The sequence below is a fragment of the Numenius arquata genome, chromosome 4 (assembly GCF_964106895.1).
Source record: "Numenius arquata chromosome 4, bNumArq3.hap1.1, whole genome shotgun sequence".
NCBI lineage: Eukaryota > Metazoa > Chordata > Aves > Charadriiformes > Scolopacidae > Numenius > Numenius arquata.
Window position 1 is genome coordinate 2785020 of NC_133579.1, and position 23185 is coordinate 2808204.

The 23185-nt window shown below is 44.3% G+C and overlaps 1 protein-coding gene across 1 annotated transcript in view; it reads left to right on the plus strand.

Moving 5' to 3' along the window:
- Window positions 1-13665, plus strand: part of UBE2W (ubiquitin conjugating enzyme E2 W) — a 35748-nt gene extending 22083 nt beyond the window's left edge. Inside the window, exons 3-6 of the mRNA XM_074146446.1 lie at window positions 2027-2129; window positions 5006-5161; window positions 6326-6401; window positions 12033-13665. Coding sequence (XP_074002547.1) covers window positions 2027-2129; window positions 5006-5161; window positions 6326-6401; window positions 12033-12046 — 349 coding nt within the window. The 3' untranslated portion in view covers window positions 12047-13665. The remainder of the gene's footprint in view (window positions 1-2026; window positions 2130-5005; window positions 5162-6325; window positions 6402-12032) is intronic.
- Window positions 13666-23185: the final 9520 nt, after the last annotated feature.

The window sequence follows — 23185 nt, forward strand, 5'->3', positions numbered from 1 at the left end:
ATTTTAAATACACAAGGATTAGAAATTTGAGCTGACTAAACCGTAAAACACACAGGAAAGATGAGTTCTAATGATTTCTTGACCATAAAAGGAGCAATGTCCAGGAGGAGTTATCTTCTGCTTAGTAAATGAAACTATTTTAAAAACTTGGAAGGGCAGGTTCTGGATCACAAGGGTAAGTGGTCTGGAGCGCAGATGGATTAAATTGAAGGAGTTTTCACTAAATTAAATTATGGAACACTAATACAGCCATCATCGTGCTACTGTTGAAGATCATAGAATCATAGAATGGTTTGGGTTGGAAGGGACCTTAAAGATCATCCAGTTCCAACCCCCCTGCCCTGGGCAGGGACACCTCCCACCAGACCAGGTTGCTCAAAGCCCCATCCAGCCTGGCCTTGAACCCCTCCAGGGATGGGGCAGCCACAGCTTCTCTGGGCAACCTGGGCCAGGCTCTCACCACCCTCACAGCAAAGAATTTCTTCCTGAGATCTCATCTCAATCTCCCCTCTTTCAACTTGAACCATTACCCCTCATCCTATCACCTACACTCCCTGATAATATATATTGCTCCCATGATATATATATATATTGAGGTATTGTCTTTATTACAGTTGCAAAGCATCCTTTTTTTTCCTTTGTTTTTAATTTTCAGTGACCTTTTCCTACTGTTAGCTTTTCCAGTTCTTGTTCCATCACCTGTCGGGTCCTATGCCATTTAATTTCTCAGTTTCTCACAGGTGTAAGTGCAGGAGGAGCATTGCCTTTCCCCTTTGGAAACTGGTTTTATTTTAATGAACTGTATTGATGATTTCCTTGATGGAAGAGTAAAACAGCATGAAAGAGAATACATAGAATCATAGAATCGTCTAGGTTGGAAGAGACCCTTGGGATCATCGAGTCCAACCATCTACCCTACACTACAAAGTTCTCCCCTACACCATATCCCCCAACACCACATCTAAACCTCTCTTAAACACATCCAGGGATGGTGACTCAACCCCCTCCCTGGGCAGCCTGTTCCAATGCCCGACCACTCGTTCTGTGAAAAATTCTTTCCTAATGTTCAGTCTAAACCTACCCTGCTGGAGCTTGAAGCCATTCCCTCTTGTTCTGTCATTAATTACCTGTGCGGAGACCAGCACCAACCTCTCTACAGTGTCCTTTCAAGTAGTTGTAGAGAGTGATGAGGTCTCCCCTCAGCCTCCTCTTCCTCATACTAAACAGTCCCAGCTCCTTCAACCGCTCTTCATAGGATTTGTTTTCCAGGCCCTTCACCAGCTTCGTTGCCCTCCTCTGCACTCGCTCCAGCACCTCGATATCTCTCTTGGATTGAGGTGCCCAAAACTGGACACAATACTCCAGGTGTGGCCTCACCAGTGCTGAGTACAGGGGCACAATCACCTCCCTACTTCTGCTGGTCATGCTATTTCTAATACAAGCCAGGATGCCGTTGGCTTTCTTGGCCACCTGGGCACACTGCCGGCTCATATGCAGCCGCTTGTCAATTAGAACCCCCAGGTCTCTTTCTTCCAGGCAGCTTTCCAGCCACACTTCCCCAAGCCTGTAGCAATGCACGGGGTTGTTGTGGCCCAAGTGCAGAACCCGGCACTTGCCCTTGTTGAAACTCATGCCATTGATGTTGGCCCAATGATCCAATCTATATTAGTTTGTTTCTTCCCAAGTCTGTGTTTGTGTAAGAATAAACTTCGGAACCAGCCTTTTGTTTCAGCTTTGTTGTCTCACATGAACAGTCATTTTATTGGCAACTGATGGGCTTGCGTTGAGTCCAAGTCATAATTACTTGTATAATTTAGGGCACTATATCAATGCCTGTATTTAAAATACCAAGTTTGTTTCTTTCAAATGTAGGCTTGATGTCTTGTTCACTTCTTGATATGATACTAATGGAGAGTTCAGAAGATTTGGCTGTGACTGGTAGTTGATTTGATTAGTCCTGTGCTCCAGATGTAAAATTATGATTTGTCAGTCCATAACACTAACAGTTTTTTTCCCCGTTCCCTAGGTGGATTGTAGACATGGAAGGTGCTCCAGGAACACTATATGAAGGGGAGAAATTTCAGCTTCTATTTAAGTTCAGTAGCCGGTATCCTTTTGATTCGCCTCAGGTAACTGCTTTCTTACTTCTTGCTTAACGCTACCTGTAGGTTATAGCTGCATGACACATGCTAAATATCGGTATCATCCGCATATCCTAATGTGAGATTTAATTAGTTTGTATTAAACACACTGTGCAGATGCCTTTTCTTTTCCAAATGACCCTGCAGCAAGGTATAGTGCTGTGACAGTCCCCTTGGTTTCACAGGGGGTGCAAGAGCAGTGAAAACTGGAGGCTTCTCTGAGGTCGGTAATTCCTACCGCATGGAAGAGCAACACGGGGGGAAAGTAGGAATGGCCCCTCTTGCATTTTCTCTGCTGCCCTTGTTAATACAGCTGGGGAAATGCTGTGCCTGTGGTAGAAATTCTCGTAGATATGTGACATCTTTCATAGAATCATAGAATCCTCTGGGCCGGAAGGGACCTCCAAAGGTCATCTAGTCCGACCCCGCCGCAGTCAGCAGGGACACCCCCAACTAGACCAGGTTGCCCAGGGCCTCGTCGAGCCTCACCTTGAATGTCTCCAGGGAAGGGGCCTCAACCACCTCCCTGGGCAACCTGTTCCAGTGTTCCACCACCCTCATGGTAAAGAACTTATTCCTAATGTCTAACCTAAATCTGCTTTTTTCCAGTTTAAAGCCATTACCCCTCGTCCTGTCACTGCCGGCCTTTGTAAACAGACCCTCCCCAGCCTTCCTGTAGCCCCCCGCAGGTACTGGAAGGCCACTATGAGGTCTCTCCGGAGCCTCCTCTTCTCCAGGCTGAACAACCCCAGCTCCCTCAGCCTGTCCTCGTAGCAGAGGTGCTCCAACCCCCTGATCATTTTGGTGGCCCTCCTCTGGACCCTCTCTATCAGGTCCATGTCCTTCTTATATTGAGGGCTCCAGACCTGCACACAGTGCTCCAGGTGAGGTCTCACCAGAGCAGAGCAAAGTGGCAGAATCACCTCTCTGGATCTGCTGGCAACACATCTCTTGATGCAGCCCAGGATGGGATTGGCCTTCTGGGCTGCGAGAGCACACTGCCTGCTCATGTCCAGCTTCTCCTCCATCAGCACCCCCAAGTCCCTTTCCTCAGGGCTGCTTTCTAATGCCTCATCCCCCAGGCTGGATTGACAGCGAGGATTGTTCCGGCCCAGGTGCATAACTCTGCACTTGCTCTTGTTGAACCTCATGAGGTTTACTTGAGCTCACCTCTCCAGCCTGTCCAGGTCCCTCTGGATGACATCCCGTCCCTCTGGTGTATTGACAAGACCACACAGCTTGGTGTTGTCCCCAAACCTGCTGATGGTGGACTCCATCCCCTATATCGTTGATAAAAATGTTGAACAGTACCGGTCCCAGCACAGACCCTTGAGGGACACCACTTGTCACTGCTCTCCATCTGGACTTAAAGCCATTTAAGAGAGTCCTGCAAATCTCGTGGTTATAATTGAGGTGGATAGTTGAGCAGCTGTGTTGCTTGCATGGTACCGTACAGAACTGAAGGGGCAGCGGTACTACTGGGCTGCAGAATGAGCTTTGGACATACATCCCTCTGTTATCTGAAGGGAATGTTACAAAAGGTGGCTAGTAAGAGTAGTGTTTGGCTATTGACTCCTTTCCTCTAGAAAAGGAAGAAGAAAAGCAAGAGTTACCTTAGTTCTTGTCCTCTGTGTTTCAGCTCAAAGTTCCAAGAGTGATCTCTGACACAGAAAACAATTCAGAATTTAAGTACTGGCTACTGGATGGCTGTAGGTAGCTAGAATTTCCATTATGAAAATGCTGCTGTGCAATGAGTTCATTCATTACAAACCTCTGGGTCATAATTCTCTCTCCTGCAAATCTCCTTACTGTGAATTGACAGTTTACGCTTCTACTGCTTAATCACTTGGTTGTCTCCTGCATTTAGATGTAGGTTGTCTGTCATAGTGTGCATGCTTTTACTCACCTAGTGTGCCTAACTGTGGTTTTCCTATAAAAGGAAGACATCAGTTAGAAGTGAAATACATTACTGGATTTTCAAGGTAAGCTCTTCAATGCGTAAGAAATATCAGAACCAGAGAATCCCAGGTTGGAAGGAACCTCAAGGATCGTCTGGTCCAACCTTTCTTGGCAAAATCATTTCCACTGGTCCTGAGCCAACTGTGTGTTTGACAAAAACTTGATGTAAGAGCAATAGTTGTCAAAATTGGTTTTTTAACTTTCTTCTTTTTACTTCATATGATCTTTCAATAGAGAGGAATTAAGGTTCTAGATGCCATTCTTCCAAACTTGTCCACGTCAAATAGAACCGTATTCCATTTGAAATAATGATCTGAAAATATTTCTTATATGGTAACGTACTTGTGCTGTACAAGTCCTTTATTTTATAGTTAATAGGATTGATACATTTTTTTTCTTTATGCTGGAACCTGGATGAGTTGTCCAGAACTTAATTTCTATTGTGTCCAGGGTTATAGAAATAACTCACTTGTGAGTCTCATCGTGTTTCCTGGTGTATGATGTTGTGGCTTATGAAATCACTAAAATCCAGTGTTTTGGCTACGCAGCTGTATTTCTTAGGACTTTCTCAAGTTCAGTTTGATGTCTTTACACTGTTACCTTTGCATTTTTTCTGTCCTGCATAAATACTCATAGAAAAACCCTATATTTAACCATTTATTTAACTTCACCTTCACTAGCTATTTAGGCTTCCATTGCTCTATTTTACATTTCAATGAATCGCTTCCAAAAATGAGTGAACCTAACACGGTGAAGTGTATTACTTAGCGTGGGTGAAAATGGCAGATTCGCTTCTTAAATTTAAGATATTACTGTTCTTCCAGAAGCCACACAGTCTTATTTAAAACGTGGATTACAATTATGTTTGTTCTGTTCTTTTTGTTTTTGTTTTTGTTTTTTTTTAGGTCATGTTTACTGGAGACAATATTCCTGTTCATCCTCATGTTTATAGCAATGGTCATATCTGTTTATCCATTCTAACAGAAGACTGGTCTCCAGCTCTCTCAGTGCAATCTGTTTGTCTTAGCATTATTAGCATGCTTTCCAGCTGCAAAGAAAAGGTATGGGCTTTTTTAGCACTGTTGGAGTTGAATAAGTCAAAATTAACGGTTTTCTACTTTGCAAAGTGAGATTTTCATTCCTCAAATTCTAAAAGAGGCCAAACTGCCACATCTACGTTTCTACTGCTGAAAAAATCCTAAGGTGGGACTCAAAAATAACCAGAGCAGTAAGTACTTTGTCACTTTTTTCATGGTAACCTGCTCATCTGTCGTTACTGGAAGAGAGCACGGAATTGAACCCTTCCAGTTGCACTGATTGGGAAGTTCAGTCGTGTTTTAGGACAACTCTCTGTAAATTTTTCTGTCTGTAAAGGTAGTGCGGAGTGACTGTGGGAATGCCTTTAGCTCAGGTGTTTGCAAGGCTTTGCGGCTGTGCTGGTCGGTGACCGTCATCAGTTCGGGAAGGTAACTGGTGCTGAGCTGCTTTTTTTGGTCGTAGATGAGTGGCACCTTTAGACTTTTTTTTTTTTTTTTTTGGCAAGAGACTACCCTTTTACTTTTGACCGTTTCTCTCGCAGTGGAATATCTGTGGAATTTGGATGTGGCCAGAGCCCCTACGCCTCTGCTGTCCCAACACACCTACTTATGTCACCTCCCAGTCAGTCCTTGACACGTGTACGTGACAGAAACCACCCCAAAATGGCTTTGTGTTCTATCCCGTGACTTTGGTTTTGTAAGATTAAGACGCTTATGAAGAAAGCCGAAGAATATGAAATATTGATCAGATCTAGATGTTTCGTTTAGTTCATTTTTGTCACCGACTCCAAACTGAGACTTAAGGATGCAAATCGGGTCTAATATATCAGAATTAGATTCCAAACTGCAAAGGAATTTCATTTGGTTTATTTTGAACAGCAGCTGTTCCTTTCTTGTGGGCTGTTTTCTTTCTTTTTTTTCTTTTTTTTTATTTTATTTATTTCTATCTATCTCCAAACTGTTTGATATTTTTCATTAATTTTTTTTGCTTGGAGTATCTCGGCTAAGAATTGCTATCGGGGTCCTTAAGAGGAAAAAGAGATCCTTTTTCCCGACAGAGGTCTAGCACTTCCTGTTCCCTCATTTTCCCTGCATTCCCGTGGTGGCCTTCCCTAAGCTTATTAAATAGCTCCTGTGTTACAATATGAGGATTGTTTGATTATTTGTAGGTCTTTTCTTCTGTTGCAGAGGCGACCTCCAGATAACTCATTTTATGTAAGAACGTGTAACAAGAATCCAAAGAAAACAAAATGGTGGTATCACGGTAAGTGTTTAACTAGGACCAGGAATTTTGAGGGGTTTTTTGGGCCGAAGGCAATTAAAATGTAGGAAAGTAGGGTAAATGCATGTAAAGCCTTCAACTCGTTTTTAAATTTCAAAAAGTTATGAAAATGCTCTTTCTGAGATACTCTGCCATGATTTTTTTTTATATCACATTTTAATAATTCCTGATGGAAATTTAAACAGCACAGATCTATATGTTTTAAATTGTAGGATTGAATTTGAGTGAAAGTTCTTCTAAACTGTGTGAGTCCGTGACAAGTGTTCAGTTTGGGCTTGGGGAAGGGCCGTAATGAAATGAGGTTTAGCTCTAAACCCAGGTTGTTGTCGTTGTTGGTAACACTTGAGGAGCTTGTACGATGTTTAGAAGTTGCCAGTATGTTTGTAAACAGCAAAGCGTTCTAAGATATTTCCACTGTTAATGAGAATTTCCAGTGTGGGACAGTTGACTGACCGCAAGGCTCTTAGGAAAACGATAAGTCAATAATATAGTAATAAGATTCTACATATACGTAACAATACCATACTAAAAAAGAGAGGTGGGCTTGTGCAAGCCACGTGAAGTTCAACCAGGCCAAGTGCAGGGTCCTGCACCTGGGACGTGGCAATCCCAGGCACAAATACAGGTTGGGCAGAGAATGGCTGGAGAGCAGCCCTGAGGAGAAGGACTTGGGGGGGGTGCTCATGGATGAGAAGCTCAACATGAGCTGGCAACGTGCACTGGCAGCCCAGAAAGCCAACCCCATCCTGGGCTGCATCAAGAGAAGTGTGGCCAGCAGGTCGTGGGAGGTGATTCTACCCCTCTACTCTGCGCTCGTGAGACCCCCCCCCGGAGCACTGTGTCCAGCTTTGGAGTCCTCAGCACAGGAAGGACATGGACCTGTTGGAACAGGTCCAGCGGAAGCCACGAAGATGATCAGAGGGATGGAGCACCTCCCCTATGAAGACAGGCTGAGAGAGCTGGGGTTGTTCAGCCTGGAGAAGAGAAGGCTCCGGGGAGACCTCATAGCAGCCTTCCAATATCTGAAGGGAGCCTACAGGAGAGCCGGAGAGGGACTCTTTGTCAGGAAGCGTAGCCATAGGATGAGGGGTAACGGCTTTAAATTGGAAGAGGGGAGATTTAGATGAGATATTAGGAGGAAATTCTTTCCTGTGAGGGTGGTGAGAGCCTGGCCCAGGTTGCCCAGAGAAGGTGTGGCTGCCCCATCCCTGGAGGGGTTCAAGGCCAGGCTGGATGGGGCTTGGAGCAACCTGGTCTGGTGGGAGGTGTCCCTGCCCAGGGCAGGGGGTTGGAACTGGATGATCTTTAAGGTCCCTTCCAACCCAAACCATTCTATGATTCTAGAATTGCTCTGTATAGTACTACAGTGCCTGCAGTGCCAGTGTTGTACTGTTGCTTTTTTAGCGGTTTTGGTTTGGTTTTGGGTTTTTTCATGGTTTTTTTTATGTTCTTGTCCTATCGGCCCCACTGGTGAGTGAGGAGAGGGGGAGGGCGCAGAGACAGGCCATGCTTTTCTTCTTGTTGGTGGATACTTTGCTTTCCCGAGGAAAATACTGTGTAAATGGTAGTTATTGGAAGCCTGTTTTTTTAGGGAAGGGATGTGTTAGAGCAGGGAATACTGTATTTTGAGGTGATGCAGGAGGAGTTGATCCCATCACCATGTTACGCTGATGGCTCCAACATCAGACATCCTCTGTTTTTCACCGCCTCCCCCCAAGGACGTGGACACGTCCTTGGGGGGAGGCGGTGAAAAACAGAGGATGTCTGATGTTTGAGACAGTGGGAATTAACGCCTGGAGAGGCCAATGCCAAAAGCCTTCACCTGAACTTAGACTCTTAAAAGCCTGTGGAGGCCTTAACAAGAAACACTCGTTTCATGATACTTGCTGAGAGCCCTGGGTTTTTAGATACGCGGTAACGTAACCGGATTCAGCTTTTTTTTTCGTAATACTCCAGTAGTATCTCTGAAACAAGGTGACTTCGGTGAGAGGAGTGCTGTGTGTCACGGGATTAAGAGAAACTCAGACCTCTTTATCGTGTGGTTGTACACATGACGGTGTTTTTCAAATTGACTCCGAGAATAGAAAACCTGTTGCCTGCCAGGCTGGGTTTCCCCTCCTCCTCTCCCTCCTCCTCTCCCTCCTCCTCTCCCTCCTCCTCTCCCTCCTCCTCTCCCTCCTCCTCTCCCTCCTCCTCTCCCTCCTCCTCTCCCTCCTCCTCTCCCTCCTCCTCTCCCTCCTCCTCTCCCTCCTCCTCTCCCTCCTCCTCTCCCTCCTCCTCTCCCTCCTCCTCTCCCTCCTCCTCTCCCTCCTCCTCTCCCTCCTCCTCTCCCTCCTCCTCTCCCTCCTCCTCTCCCTCCTCCTCTCCCTCCTCCTCTCCCTCCTCCTCTCCCTCCTCCTCTCCCTCCTCCTCTCCCTCCTCCTCTCCCTCCTCCTCTCCCTCCTCCTCTCCCTCCTCCTCTCCCTCCTCCTCTCCCTCCTCCTCTCCCTCCTCCTCTCCCTCCTCCTCTCCCTCCTCCTCTCCCTCCTCCTCTCCCTCCTCCTCTCCCTCCTCCTCTCCCTCCTCCTCTCCCTCCTCCTCTCCCTCCTCCTCTCCCTCCTCCTCTCCCTCCTCCTCTCCCTCCTCCTCTCCCTCCTCCTCTCTTCACACTCTTGCAATGTGTTTGGTCCTTCTCCATTTCTAGTTTTGCTCTCTCTTTATTGGCAATTTTGGGAGAGATTTTATTAACTATTTTTATTTTCACTTCCTAGTTATTTTTTGAATAGAAACAACTGAAGTTCCATTTAGTTGCTTTATCTTGGGATTGAAATAAGTTGTGTCCACTTTGACTCGCACTAGTCCGGTTTAGGTTCAGGGCTGAAGGCTGTCGGGGAGAACAGGCTCCAAACACTGCTTTGATTTCTTATTCATGAACTTCAGTTGGAGTTAAACAAGCAAAACACCAAATAAGTACGAAAGGAAATGTGGGTTCTCTGACTCTGGAAGTCGCTCTATAATTGTGGCTCAAAACCATTGAGCTGCTTACCGTCCACTAAACAAGTTGTTTAATTACTTTGGAGTAATTACTCAATGGCTGTTTTCTGAAAGCCAGAAAACCCTATCCCTCCCCAAATGGAGAGCCACCTGAAAGGCAGCCTGTGGCAAGAAAAAGCGAGTCAGTCCGTTCAAATAACTCCTACTGGTTTACTTCCTAATATTTTCATTTGTTTTATAACTTCCTTTTTTAGTGCTAATTACAAAGGAGGCCATGATTAAAAGCTCGTTGGGCTTTCCCTTCCCACACACCCCCTCCCTTAAATCGTTACATTAAAATATAAAACATGCCTGATGTCCGTTTCCATCGGACTCAAATTTTCTTAGATGCTGGAGGGCTTTTCCTCCAGGTTTTGTGTGTCCCTTGCTCCTTCTCTCGGTTACGAGTAATTTTGTTTCTCTTCTGTGGGCTTAAAACAAGACTGCCAAGGCGTGACCTTTAAATTTTCAGTGGTTTTTTAATGATTTGAAGAAGGAGGGTTACACTAAAACGGGATGTGTAGTTTCCCGCTGATTTTAACCACCTTTCTTTGGAAAAGAGCCGTCTCCAACGTTACGTCCCCCTGGAAAGATTTACAAGCCCTTAGGAAAGGTGATTGTCACCTTCGTTTTCTGCTCCTGCTTCAGCTGAAGCGTCACCACTTTGAACCCCTTCGAGCTGGGTGAATTAGGGGAGACAAAAACCAAACCAACCGAGGAAGAAAACCAGCTGTCCCAGGGTAACCACTGGGAGAAATAAATACAGGAGGACGTGGAGGGAAGTGCCGAGAGGCTCTGCCCCTTCTGCTGTCAGCGGCCACGGGACTGGCTTGGCTTTGATGGGAAATCGAATCCCTGTGCTTTGATGAGAAAGGAGGAATAATATATGCCTGTGAAGGAAATACAGATACATTTTGTTTTCCAGTAAGTGCCTGGAATTTATTTAGCTGGGAGCAAATAATGCCTGGCGGGGAGCTGATGGAAAGCAAACCAGTATGAACACAGAGGGATAAAGTGGCACGTTGAGATATATCCTGACACATAAACAAGTGCCTATACATTTAGCTAATTACAGAGGATTTAATCTCTCATTCCGTCCCTGCCCCGGCAAAGCGACTCGCTCCCTAAGCAGAGTTGTGGAGCCTCGTTTGCTACAAACTGGTAGCAAAACCAAGCTCTGTTTCAAAACTCCTCGTCTTTGATAACTAAAAATATTTCTGGATGGTCTGCCCTACCCAGCGTTTGCTTCAACTCTGCGCTGAATTTCCTGGGGAATTTTAATCTGAGAGTTGATGGTGTTGGGTTAAAGACAAAGGAGGATCTTCCAGGTACCGTTTTCTTGGACATCCAGGCTGAAATTGGTTTCGCAAAGCTGTTGCCTGGCTTGGGTGTTGTCAGGAGACAGGGTTTTGTGCCAAAAAGAGGGCGATGGTGTTTGTTTTCAACGAGCATCTCCTTATTACTTCTGGGTTTGGAGGTTCTTTTGGGTGGTGGAGTGTTTTTTAGCAGGAAGTGTTTTCTCTGGCATTTGGCCTAAACTTTTAGTACACAATCTGCATACCCCTTCTATCTCTCTTGCATCCTTGTCCGATCTTTTTTACGCACACAACACCCTACTGTCAAACTGAAGAGGTTTTTCACACGTAATAGCGTTGGTGACGTTGCCCGGGGAGAATTGTTGCTGCTCCTTTAGAGATGCCAAATCTGTAAAGGGCAAAAATACCCTTGGGGACGAGGCTACGTTTTCTGGGTGTGCGAGGTTACAAGTAAGTGCATTAAAAACAACCAGAGAGTAAGTTTGCTTTCTGTTAACGAGCTTAATATTTACTGTGACCAGATGCAAATACAGGGCAGGGTGCTGTGTGGAAGAGAAAGTTGAAAAGGGAAAGCTTTCACGGGCAAATATTTACTTGAATATCAAGCATAATGCAGAAGAGATTGGCACAGAATGTGCTTTTTTGTAATGTGTTCTGTCCACTGACAGTATCTAAACTTTAGTGAATGTAAGTTATTTTCAGCTTTAAGGTTTACAGTAGTAACCTATGGTTTTTGCATAATTCTGTCAGCTGTAGTTTGTGTTGATTCTTGAGAAATAAATGAATGTACATATATATGTGTGTATTTATAAAGGGTTGAGAATGCATCGGGAGAAGCCCACTCTTCTTGTTATGAGCTGAATATATAACAATAAGAGCTGAAGCCCAGCTCTTACTGTTATATATTCCTTATTAAAGGATTTATTTTATAATATTATTTTATACAATATATAATATTATTTTATAATAAGGGATTATTATTATAAAAGCACTTCAAGGAGGGCAAAATGTTAAGCGTATTTGGTCTTTCATTTTCCCCATGAGTGGCTTTCTAAATATCGAGTGTGGAAATTCCTGCCCTTTTAATGGAATACTTGCTGATACTGATACGCTGGGGGGGTATACGTATGTTGGAAGTTTTATGTTTGATGTTCTCTCCTTTTTTTTTTTCCCCTGAGTTGTTATTGACCGAAACTGCAGAATTATTCCATCACTGTATTTTACTGTCTATGCTGGGAATGGTTTCTGCCTACGGCACCTAAACGCTCTTCTTTTATTTTTAAAGATGACACATGTTGATGGCACCATTTTGTGATCCTCGTAGCAGAAGATAGTCCTACTGAGAAAAAAAAAAAAAAAAAAAAAAAAAGAGCACTTTGATCATTCAGTCTTTGAACTTTATCCTTTGACTGGAAGTGACCTATAGGCAATGAAGACTACTTCCTTTGACTGCATTTCTACTCGTGTGCATTCGGGGCGCATGTTGATCGCTGGTTCAGTCCATGCAACTGACATGCTTTTATTAGTCATACAGTATTAATGCAGGTGGCCAGAAACGTCAGAATAATTCCATTTATTTTTTTTTTTTTTATTATTATTATTATTTGAAGCTTTTTTTTTTTTTTTTTCTTCCTTTTTTTCTGGAAGAATTCCAGGTCTTCATATCTCGTGCAATAACACTGAGCTCCTTGGCGGTTGTGGTGCATCCATTGCCGGCAATGGACATTGTACCAGGGAAAAGTTGGGTTTTGGTTTTTTTTTTTTTTCGCTCCTGCCACAAAACAAATTAAAAAAAAAAAAACAACAAAAAAAACCAACCAAACAAAACCAAACCCCCAAGATTCGTGCATGACAGCTTCTGAAAGTGTCGGATTGATTTGGATTATAAGCGAGGGATCTACCATTACCTTAAAAGCCACCCCGTTCTTTTCTATTTGGATTCTATGCACTGTGATGACAAAAGGAGCAGCGTGAGTGACCGTGCTTGGCTGACGGACTGGAACAAGATCATTGCGTATTTATTAAATTGTTTATCTGCTGTCAAATTGTTTTGACACGGAAGGCTTTTCAGGTGACGTTGGCAGAGAGGTACAATGTTATCCCTATGGTGAAATAAAACTTAACTTTTTTTGTATATAGTTATTCATATCTCTGAAGCAAAGGTATGAGTAATTTAGGGTATGAGTGATTTAATCAAGACTTTATTTTGGAGATAGGAGAGGATGGCAGTGATGTAACTGAACTTGCTGCAGTCCGGGATTGGGCTTGTAATTTGTACTTTAGAGCTTTTTCCAAATAGATTGCACACTGTTCTTCCCTGCTAGCCATCAGCATGAGCCCTGCTGCCTACACCAAGATTTCATTTATTTATGTGTTTGAAAGCAATCCATATAACATTTTTTTTCGTTTGCGTTCACTTGTTTCTTTTGTTGTTGTGTGTCATGTTTGAATGTTACAAAACGATATTTTGATTGAAAAGCTTTGTCAGAAGATATTTTCATGTAAATTATTTCTTTATCCTGTAAGCATCATCTTGTCTTTTAATCCTGTACTATAAAAAAAGAAAAAAAAAAATACATTTTTGACAGAGGCTTAATGTTTTGACAAAAAAGTGTGGACCTTCTTATTTAAGTTTAGACTAAAGTATATTTTCTTAACTTGCTTGTCCCACGCAGCCATACCGATTTTTTTTTTTCCAGGCTTTTACTTTGCCAAAAAAAGGGGGAAAAGCCTAAAATCAGATTGACGTTTTTCTATGGAGCAACATTTATTGAAACGATAGTTGTTCTCACCACTCTGTAAGATTTTGATACTGCGATTAGGTTGTCTTTTTAGGAAGCACTTTTATAAACTTAATACCTTTACACATATGCAAAATTTCTATAACTTTTTTTTACTGTTGCCTTATTGTTGCACTCAAAAAAAAATTAAATATATATATTCAAGCGATTAATGCGTGAATGTCTAAATCAAGTAACTACTTGATTTAAAAAAACAAAGAAAAGCCAAAAAAGCCCCACCCCGAACTCAACCCAGCAGGAATATCTACAAGAGCAAACAGAAAATTGGCCGAAAATACTCATTTGTCTTTTTTTTTTTTTTTTTTTTTCTTACTGCTGTATGATATCTGACGAGTTTTATAGCCTTGTACATACTTCTCTGTTACCTGATGTGTAAAACCTTTTAAAGTCGAGCTGCTTAACTCAGGGTGGATAGAGTTCAGACGGATTTGCTTCAGAGAAGTCTTTTGTACAGCAACCGAATTAGGGATATTGCCGGTGGAGTGAGAATTACAAATACTTCAGGAACTGCTATTTTTTCTACTGTATTGAAAATATCTCTTGGCCTTTAAAACTCAGTGGTAAAAATCTAGCTATGGATATAAGTTTGATGTGTGTGTATATATTTTCACAACGAGCCTTTAAAACGTAGAATTCAGTTTCTTTTAAGAGTCAAAAATAATAATTTTAAGCAAGTGAAGTAGTTCTGCTCCTCACTTTTTTTATTTAGAGCAATTTTATTGTTGTGAGTTAATCGAACCGGTTGTTTTTGGAAGTGGTTCATATGAAAGAGCAGGAATTTGACGTTTAATCTGTGTATTCCTGTTAACTGCTCTGTGGTGATCGAAACGATTGACGCGTCTTCGAGAAGTTCATGTAGGAACGGTTCCCGTACCGGATCCTCTCAGACAGTCCCCAGCAAAGAGACCTTATTGTGACACAAGGTAATGTCTCGGAAGACATTGGTTCACCTTCTCGGATTCCTGTCTCTTTCCACGTGGTGGCTTTGCCCTGCTACAATCCCTGGATTCAGAGAAGCTCGGTGACACGCTGTACGTATTCTGTTGAAGGTGTGCGTTGTAGTGCAAAGCGTTCCACGTTTTACTGACCCATCCCATCACGTGGACTACAGTGAAGTTAAATAACCAATTCTGTGCTGCTCTTTAACAATCCCCCCCCCAATAATAAAACCGCAAGGTAGAGTAGAAGAGAGCGTACCTCAGGTCCCTTAGTTTGCAGTAGAAATGCCTGCGCCGGTTCTCCTTAGATGGGTGGTAAGTTCAGCTGGATGCAGGGGGCCGAGACCAAGGCTGTCGCACCGCTCGGCCCCTCGGAACGATGCCGCGCTCCCACGCCCCGAAACGGGGCTTGGAACCAGCTGAAGGTGGTGCCATCCTCCCGGGGGTGACCCTGTGCACGCGACGGCCTTCCACTTGGGATTTCTCACCTGAAACGGATACGGAATTGGCTCGAAACGATCTTGCTTTTATTTTGTGTCGATGTTCATGTTGTTAAACACTTCTGTTTTGTGTTTAGTGTCTTTATACTATAACACAATAAATTCTTGTTTTAAAATAGATTACTACCCTTCAATGGAAATACGTGTGGACCTTTTCATGGTGGAGTTACGTTCAGCTGCTCTGGAGACAAACCTCTCTGTAATTCCCAAATGCTGTGAGGGATGTTGAGGCAGGAATTTGGATAATAGTGAGGCGTTTTTTCTTTTTCTCCAGAGAGTACCTGTTTTAAAAGCTGAAGGAGGTAGTTTCTAAACAAACAAACAAATTAAAACCCGATCACTAAGATGCAGTGCGTTCGTTCCTCAGAGATGACCAAATAGTTCCTTCTCACAGCTCCTTGCTGCTTGACAGACGCTTCAGACACGGAGCGGGGGGCGTCGGACACAGGATTCGTGTTTGCTTCCAGCGGTGGGCAGAGAGTTCCCGTGACTCCGTTACCGTGTGTCGGGGCTGGGCACTGAAACTTCTGCTGCCTCCTACCAAAATTCCTTTCCCTTTTTCTCCAATTTTTTTCTTTTTCAAGAGATGATGGCTTCTTTTTTTGAGAAAGGCACTTTCTTGGTGCTGGAAAAAAACCCTATTATTTGTGAAAAATCAGGTTTTTAAATTCATATGTTCTGAACACTGCTCTGGGTGTTTGATTTTTAGTCGTTACTTTATTTGAAAGGCTGACAAATGTGGTTCACGTCTCGGGTTTTAAAGGTACGGTCGAAGGAGACCATAAAATTCCCACGTCAGCAACAGAATTTTAAAGAACAGATTAAACAACTGTCTGTCGGGAAAGGTTTAAATGTAATTTAAAATAAGACTTTCCAGTCCTATTCTTGGTGATTTCTTTTTTTTTTTTTTTTTTTTTGGTATATGTAAATATTTATTAAAATGAATGATGTTCCGGCAGTATTTCTAGCGGTGCGGAGGGGAAGCCAGCGTCGTGCCTGTCTCTCCTGGTAGAGCGATTCCGCGTTCCGTGGCGCTTGCACACGCACGAATCCTCATCAGTCTAACAAAAAATAATAGGTTGGAACAAACTTTTTTCTAAAACCAGTTAGGTCAATCCTTATCCCTCTGTCCGGTGTGGGTTTGCTCTCGTAGCGGTGGTACCCGAACAGCTGGGTGCTGAACTGGGTGAGGGGGATAAGGGGATGGTCCATGCCCGGCTGCGCAGCAGGGTGGGAAAAGGGACTCGGGGTTTGCTTTGTGCCGGGTACTTGGTGGCCTCTTGCTTCCAGGACTACTACAAACTTTCCAAGCCATCAGGCTTTAAAATAATCTTAATAAAATGGGACGAGTAGAAATATCATGAGCCGCCTTTTACTGTAATAAAATATAATTCAGAAATACAAATTTGAAAATGCTTAGAGCCTGCTTTGACTTCCTTTTACTGCTAACAGCAGTGCAGGATATTCTCTTCGCTTCCCAGTCTCGGCGACTCCCATTCCTACCTGGCATCTGGCTTTGTCTGCGCTGAGATGGTTTTGCACATTAAACCAGTCACAGACTGACTGGAGAAGAAAAAGTGAGAATCTTTCAATTAGTGAATTGAATGAGCTTCCTGCCTAATCACGAGCTTCAGCACTAGTACAAGGCAGGCTGAGAGAGCTGGGGGTGCTCAGCCTGGAGAAGAGAAGGCTCCAAGGAGAAGAGAAGGGACTCCAGGAGAGATGGGGAGGGACTCTTGATCAGGGAGGGGAGCCATAGGACGAGGGGGAATGGTTTTGAACTGAAAGAGGAGAGATTGAGATGAGATCTGAGGAAGAAATTCTTTGCTGTGAGGGTGGTGAGACCCTGGCCCAGGTTGCCCAGAGAAGCTGTGGCTGCCCCATCCCTGGAGGGGTTCAAGGCCAGGCTGGATGGGGCTTGGAGCAACCTGGTCTGGTGGGAGGTGTCCCTGCCCAGGGCAGGGGGTGGGACTGGGTGGTCTTTAAGGTCCCTTCCAACCCAAACCATTCTGTGATTCTAAGAGAAACCACTGGTCCGATCAAACCTCGCAACTGGGAGGATGGATAGTCCTCTCCATGAACTGAGCTAAAACACGGTTCTTTTTGCCTTTACAATCATTTTTCCAAAAATCCTGGTAAACTCTGAGCCGAGTATCCTGCTTCGGCAGGGGAGTTGGACTAGATGATCTTTATGGTCCCTTCCAACTCTAAAAAATGCAGTGAAATTCGGTGAGTAGGCTTCATGCTGTGCCTGACAAGAGATTCTGAAGTCTTGCAGGTGAAAAATAGACCTGGCACGGTGCTTTGCTATGTGGTTTCGTAATTCTGGAAGTTCCTTCTGTTGGCTTCCTTCCTTCCTTTAATCTGTAGGAATAGGCTACGTCTTATCTGGATATTAATTGTGCCGTCCTGGATTCTCAGGTACTACTAGGGAATGCTGTATAGTCCCCAAAAACCCCTTTACTAAGGGTTGGAGACTTAATTTTGACCCGTTGTCGTGCTGTTGATTCGCTGTTGTCCTGCGAAGGAGTTAGGTGAATAATACACGGCAAACTTCTTGCACGGCGAGCCCAGCTAGAAACGGCCGCTTTGTGGGTGAAATGGAGTCGTTAAATTCAATTTGATGTGGGGGGAGATGCCTCAGTTCCATGTTTTTATCTCCTGTAGTGCCTGCTGTTTACTCGGTAACGCTTCCCGTGTTCCGAAGCTCTGTGTGGCCGCTGTCCCGAGAAGTCACCGGCACCTAGTGGCTCTGAGGGCTGCCACTTAAAAAATTGGGCAAACGGAGGCTAAAGCAGGTTAGTTAGTACCTGTTGGATGGTTGGTGCTGTCTCCTGCCGGCAGCGGGTAGTGCTAACAGCGAACTGGAAGCATCGGTCATCACCCGAAAGCAGACATCATTAGAGTGACACCGTTGCTGGTTGTCTCCATTCGTGTCTCCGTTCATTTATTGTCTCCATTCATGAGATCCTATACGTGGATTCCATTCGGAGCACGTGCGGGCAACGCTTTAGTGTTGTTCCTATGGACTATGGTAAGCCCTTCACCTTGTTTACTGATTCGTGTTGACAGTACTGGAGACTTCCAAAGCTTTTTCTGGGGGGAGGGAAGCCCTTTTCTGTACACAGGGTCTGTGTAATGCTGCGTGGAGAGAAATTCTTTCTCTTTTCTGCTTGCTGTTTGCCTCCGTGGGTGTCTAAGGCAGTCCTTGTTCCAAGAGAATATGCATTTAAAAATTTACTAATTTAATACAGGTTTCACCGTGTAATTTCATAATCTTGCCCAATTACCTTAAGTAATTTTTTTACTTCTGTGAAACAGTAGAAATCCAAATCCTTTTCAACTTGTTGCAGAGTTTTTCCACTGTCCTGCAATAAAAGGAACGTTTTGGGAGGGTTGGGCTGCGTTTGCCGGAACTGCCCTGCTGTGGGGTGGAATAGGAGACCGTTAGTGAAGGACCCGAGGTGTTTTGTGGCGGCGGAGCTGACGTGGCTTGGTGGGAAAGCAAACGGACTGTGCAAAACGGAAAGGACCTTTCTACTGCTTCAGTTCTCTCCAGACTAGTTGTGTCCTTTTACACCTACTTAACCAAATGTGTCCCCGCCCGGGGCAGGAGGTTGGAACTTGATGATCTCTAAGGTCCATTCCAACCCAAACCAATCTATGATTCTATGATACCAGGTGAATTTAATGCTGGTACCAGAATGTGTTTGGCGATGAGCAAAATACTTACTTTTCACATCCAGCACTGGCCTGAGCTTCCTTCAAGATTTAAAAGGCCCAATCCCAGCTTTTTCCATCACCCCATCCTGCTCCTTGTGAAGTGACCAATAGGTAGGATTAGGTACAACTTCTCCCCAGCTCGGCTGTGCCAATAAATCATAGAAGGGTTTGGGTTGAAGGGACCTTAAAGATCACCCAGTTCCAACCCCCTGCCCTGGGCAGGGACACCTCCCACCAGACCAGGTTGCTCCAAGCCCCATCCAGCCTGGCCTTGAACCCCTCCAGGGATGGGGCAGCCACAGCTTCTCTGGGCAACCTGGGCCAGGGTCTCACCACCCTCACAGCAAAGAATTCCTTCCTCAGATCTCATCTCAATCTCCCCTCTTTCCATTTAAAACTGTTCCCCCTCGTCCTATGGCTCCCCTCCCTGATCAAGAGTCCCTCCCCATCTCTCCTGGAGCCCCTTTAGGGACTGGAAGGGGCTCTAAGGTCTCCCCGGAGCCTTCTCTTCTCCAGGCTGAACACCCCCAACTCTCTCAGCCTGTCCCCACAGCAGAGGGGCTCCAGCCCTCAGAGCATCTTTGTGGCCCTACAATAAATGTGCCCAATGTTGACACTGGTGTACACACCGCCCAGTGCTGTTACTGGGGTGGCTTGGGTTGTGTTTGGAGTATTCTGCTGCCGTCGGTCCCGCAGCGAGAGGCACTAATGAGAACCCAAAGCACTTCAAGATGAGCGTGATGCTCTCGTGGGACACCAATAAAAATAGCATCCTGTCTGGGCTTGTTTGAAGGCCCTTTTACGTAGATGGAGTGCTATCAGTGAAACAAAACCCAAAGAAACAAACAAAAAAACCCCAAACCAGGCTTGTACCGAGGAATTTAACCTTACAGAATCTGTTGCTGCTTTGGCCTGCAATTACACTTTGGCTTTCCCGTGCTTTTCTCCTGAGCAAAGCCCCTGTGTTCTCATGAAGGAGCCAGATTCTGTTCTCATGAAGGCCAGAAATGCAGAAGGGCCGTTCCTAAATGTCTGCCTCCGTGCTTTGTGATGGAAAAACCATCCGCCCGGATCTCCAGGTTGGGAGTTCTGGTGTCATTCTCCCTAATCCATCAACCTGTAGTTACATGTGTCCTCGTTGCCCGTCGTCGTGAGATCTGAGGCCCTGATTGACCTGAGTTACCTGGGTTTTCTTCTGAGATTCTTGGATCTGTGTTTCACGGGAGTAATCCAACCCCAAGTTTTTCTAGACCTGGAAAAACACACAGAAAATAGGAGAAGTTTCCTGCATGCAGCAGAGATGATGAACTCGGCGTGTATTAATTAACTGTGCGTACACACACACACACACACACACACACACACACACACACACAGAGGTTTGTACAGTTCCTGCGCGTCCTCACACCTTCTGTCGTTGTAAGAAGCGGGGTGACTGGCCAGAAAGTTCTTACGGTTTCTTGTCTTGGAAATAAATGGAAAGTGATGGAAATAGCTGACACAAAACCAGTCGTGTCGTTATAACCCAACACAAATGAAAACTGGAGACTCAGGACTGGCTTTTGAGCAGTTTCGGGTACGTGAATGAGGATAATGAATAATGTGAAGTTTTCTGAATGGGTAATACAAGTAATACTTATTATAAAATAATTTACCAGTATAATTTTTAAATTTCACTGGCATTATTAAAAGGATAAAGCTTTTGTTCAGACAAGGAGTTATTATTTCCAGCACCAATATACAAAAGCAATGGGAGCAAATAATTACAGGAAAATACCATTCTACCTCCAAAACAATCTGAATTTGGGTCAGCGGGCCAGCAGACGGGGAAATGACTTCGACAACCGGGTGATAAGAGACCTCGAGTGAGCCGGTAGCTGCGAAATCAGCACCTCGTTTGGGTCTGATTCACTTTGGTGTGTTCTAAATTAAAAAAAAAAAAGAGACCTGGCTAAAGATGAGAGACCTGGAGGTTGCACGATGTCCTTATGGTGTTTGAAGCCACGGAAGAAGTTCAGTATGTGCTGACAAACGCCAGTTCCACTTCATCTAGAGTCTTGAAGTGATGGTGTGATTCATCTGATTTAGGGAACTCACCGATTAGAGGTGAATCATGAAAGATGTGTTACGGGAGCTGTTAAAAGTTCAGCACTCATGAGTCTTCACCGGAGCATAAAGAATAAATGGTTTCCATTACCTGAGAAAACTCCGTATAACGTTGTTTGTTGTATCTTGGTTTGTCTCATTCTATGGACTTCAGAATGGTGATAAATTGTTTTAGTCACTTGGATGACGTGCACTGTAGTCAAAAAATCTACTTCCATAGTTACAGTTCTGCTCCTGTAACTTGGGGGAGCAGGGGTCTGATTAGACTTAGCTTTACTAACAAAACTGGGTTTTAATTAAATATAATCCCAAGCTCCTCCTGGCTTTTGCTTTTCTAATAGCTTTTGGTTATTGGAAAAATATCGTTAAAAAATTAAGGGACCCGTTCTTACGGTATTAAGCTGGATGGGACCTTAAAGACGATCCAGTGCCACCCCCTGCCCTGGGCAGAGACACCTCCCACCAGACCAGGTTGCTCAAAGCCCCATCCAGCCTGGCCTTGAACCCCTCCAGGGATGGGGCAGCCACAGCTTCTCTGGGCAACCTGGGCCAGGGTCTCACCACCCTCACAGCAAAGAATTTCTTCCTAAAATCTAATCTCAATCTCCCCTCTTTCAGTTTAAAACCGTTCCCCCTCGTCCTGTGGTTTGTTTTGGTTTGTTGCACCAGTGTGTACTGAGGGGCGGAAGGTCATTTCGTGATGACTTTGTTTAAAATATAATTTACAATTCTAATAATAAAACGTATCAGTAAAAATTAAAATATTTTGATTGTTGCAGGTCAGCTTGAAAGTGCCAATTTATTTTTTTCTAAATCTGAGGTTAAAAATGACAAGGCCAAGTGTCTCCAAGCGCCCTGCACCGGTGTGCACAGACTGACCGGGGTTGCTCTGTGCCCTTTGCCCCACTTGGGCATTTGTCCAGGCATTTAGGCATTAGCCTGGCTTTAATTTTCCCTTCCTCTTGTTTTCAAACTTGCGGACTGAATTAATCACTCTCATTAACAACGTACTGAGACTAGGTTGTTGGGCAAGCCCTGACGCTCCCGTTGTGTACTAATGGAGTAGAGGGGGTGAGTATACAGAATCATGGAACGGTTTGGGCTGGAAGGGACCTTAAAGATCATCCAGTTCCAACCCCCTGCCCTGGGCAGGGACACCTCCCACCAGACCAGGTTGCTCCAAGCCCCATCCAGCCTGGCCTTGAACCCCTCCAGGGATGGGGCAGCCACGGCTTCTCTGGGCAACCTGTTCCATATACAAACTAGGCAGCTCGTGTAAAAATCGAGAAGTTTTTAGATTCTATTAAGCTGCTTGTTTTTGGAGGTACTGACTCGGCTTTATCCCATGTCTCAACGGTAGGAGAGAAAAAGCAACCCATAAAGGTACAGCAAATCTAAGAGTGGCTGTAACGCAGCTTAGTTGTTCGTAGATGGAAAGCCCAAATCCTATAGGAAACTTAATAAAAAGCAAAACACTCTCATAGACTTAAACTGATGATTAAATATTTGAGCCTTTGCTTTATACCTGGACAAAATTAGATCCAGAAGTCCCCAGTGTATTTAAAATATATATATGTGGTAAGTTTTTGGGTAAAATTGGCTCTTCTTTATCCAGTTTTGTTTCAGCTCCCTGCCCTTGGCAGCACGGAATGTATATTGAGGTGTGAGACTCTTCTGAGCGGGTACATACATTTCAAGAGATGTTTTTAAAGGAGGGTTTTAGCTGTGGAGTAATAGCAACGTTGTAAAAGTGTTAGGTTTGAAATCGTATTGAAATAATAGCACAGGCTGGAGATTTTAGAGGCTTGTTGGAATTACTCTATTGGAATAATTCTGTTGGAATCATTATTCTATCGCAGAAAGGTCAGAAAACTTCCCTTTTAAGCTGGTGCTGACGTCACTGGGTGCGTTTTTCTGCTGGGTACCCTGGTCCCGAGTATATCCTGTGCTGCAGGGTTCTTCTTCAGACGACTGGCAGTAAGTAAAAAGTAACATTTGACAAAAATCAAGTTAAAAAAAAAACCCCAACAAACTAAAAAAACCACCATCCCACAAACTTTTATAGAGGACATCATCGTGATTCAGCATCTGAATCAACTTCTCTTTTGCGAAAACTTGTAGAGCCTTATGAAAATACTCGCCTTATTATCCGTTGCTAAATTGTATCAGAAGGCGGCATAAAGACATTGTATTATAGCGTGGACCTCTGTGCTCGCCTCCTAAAGCAAAATGAGATGAGGGGTAAGGAATCTTGGAGACAGAACACTGGACGGCGGAGGGATGAGAAGGGGAGGATGAGGAGCTGCTGCGGCTGAGTGCAGGGTATGTATCAAACGGTGAGTTCCAGAAGGGCGTTTAAATGAGCTGTAA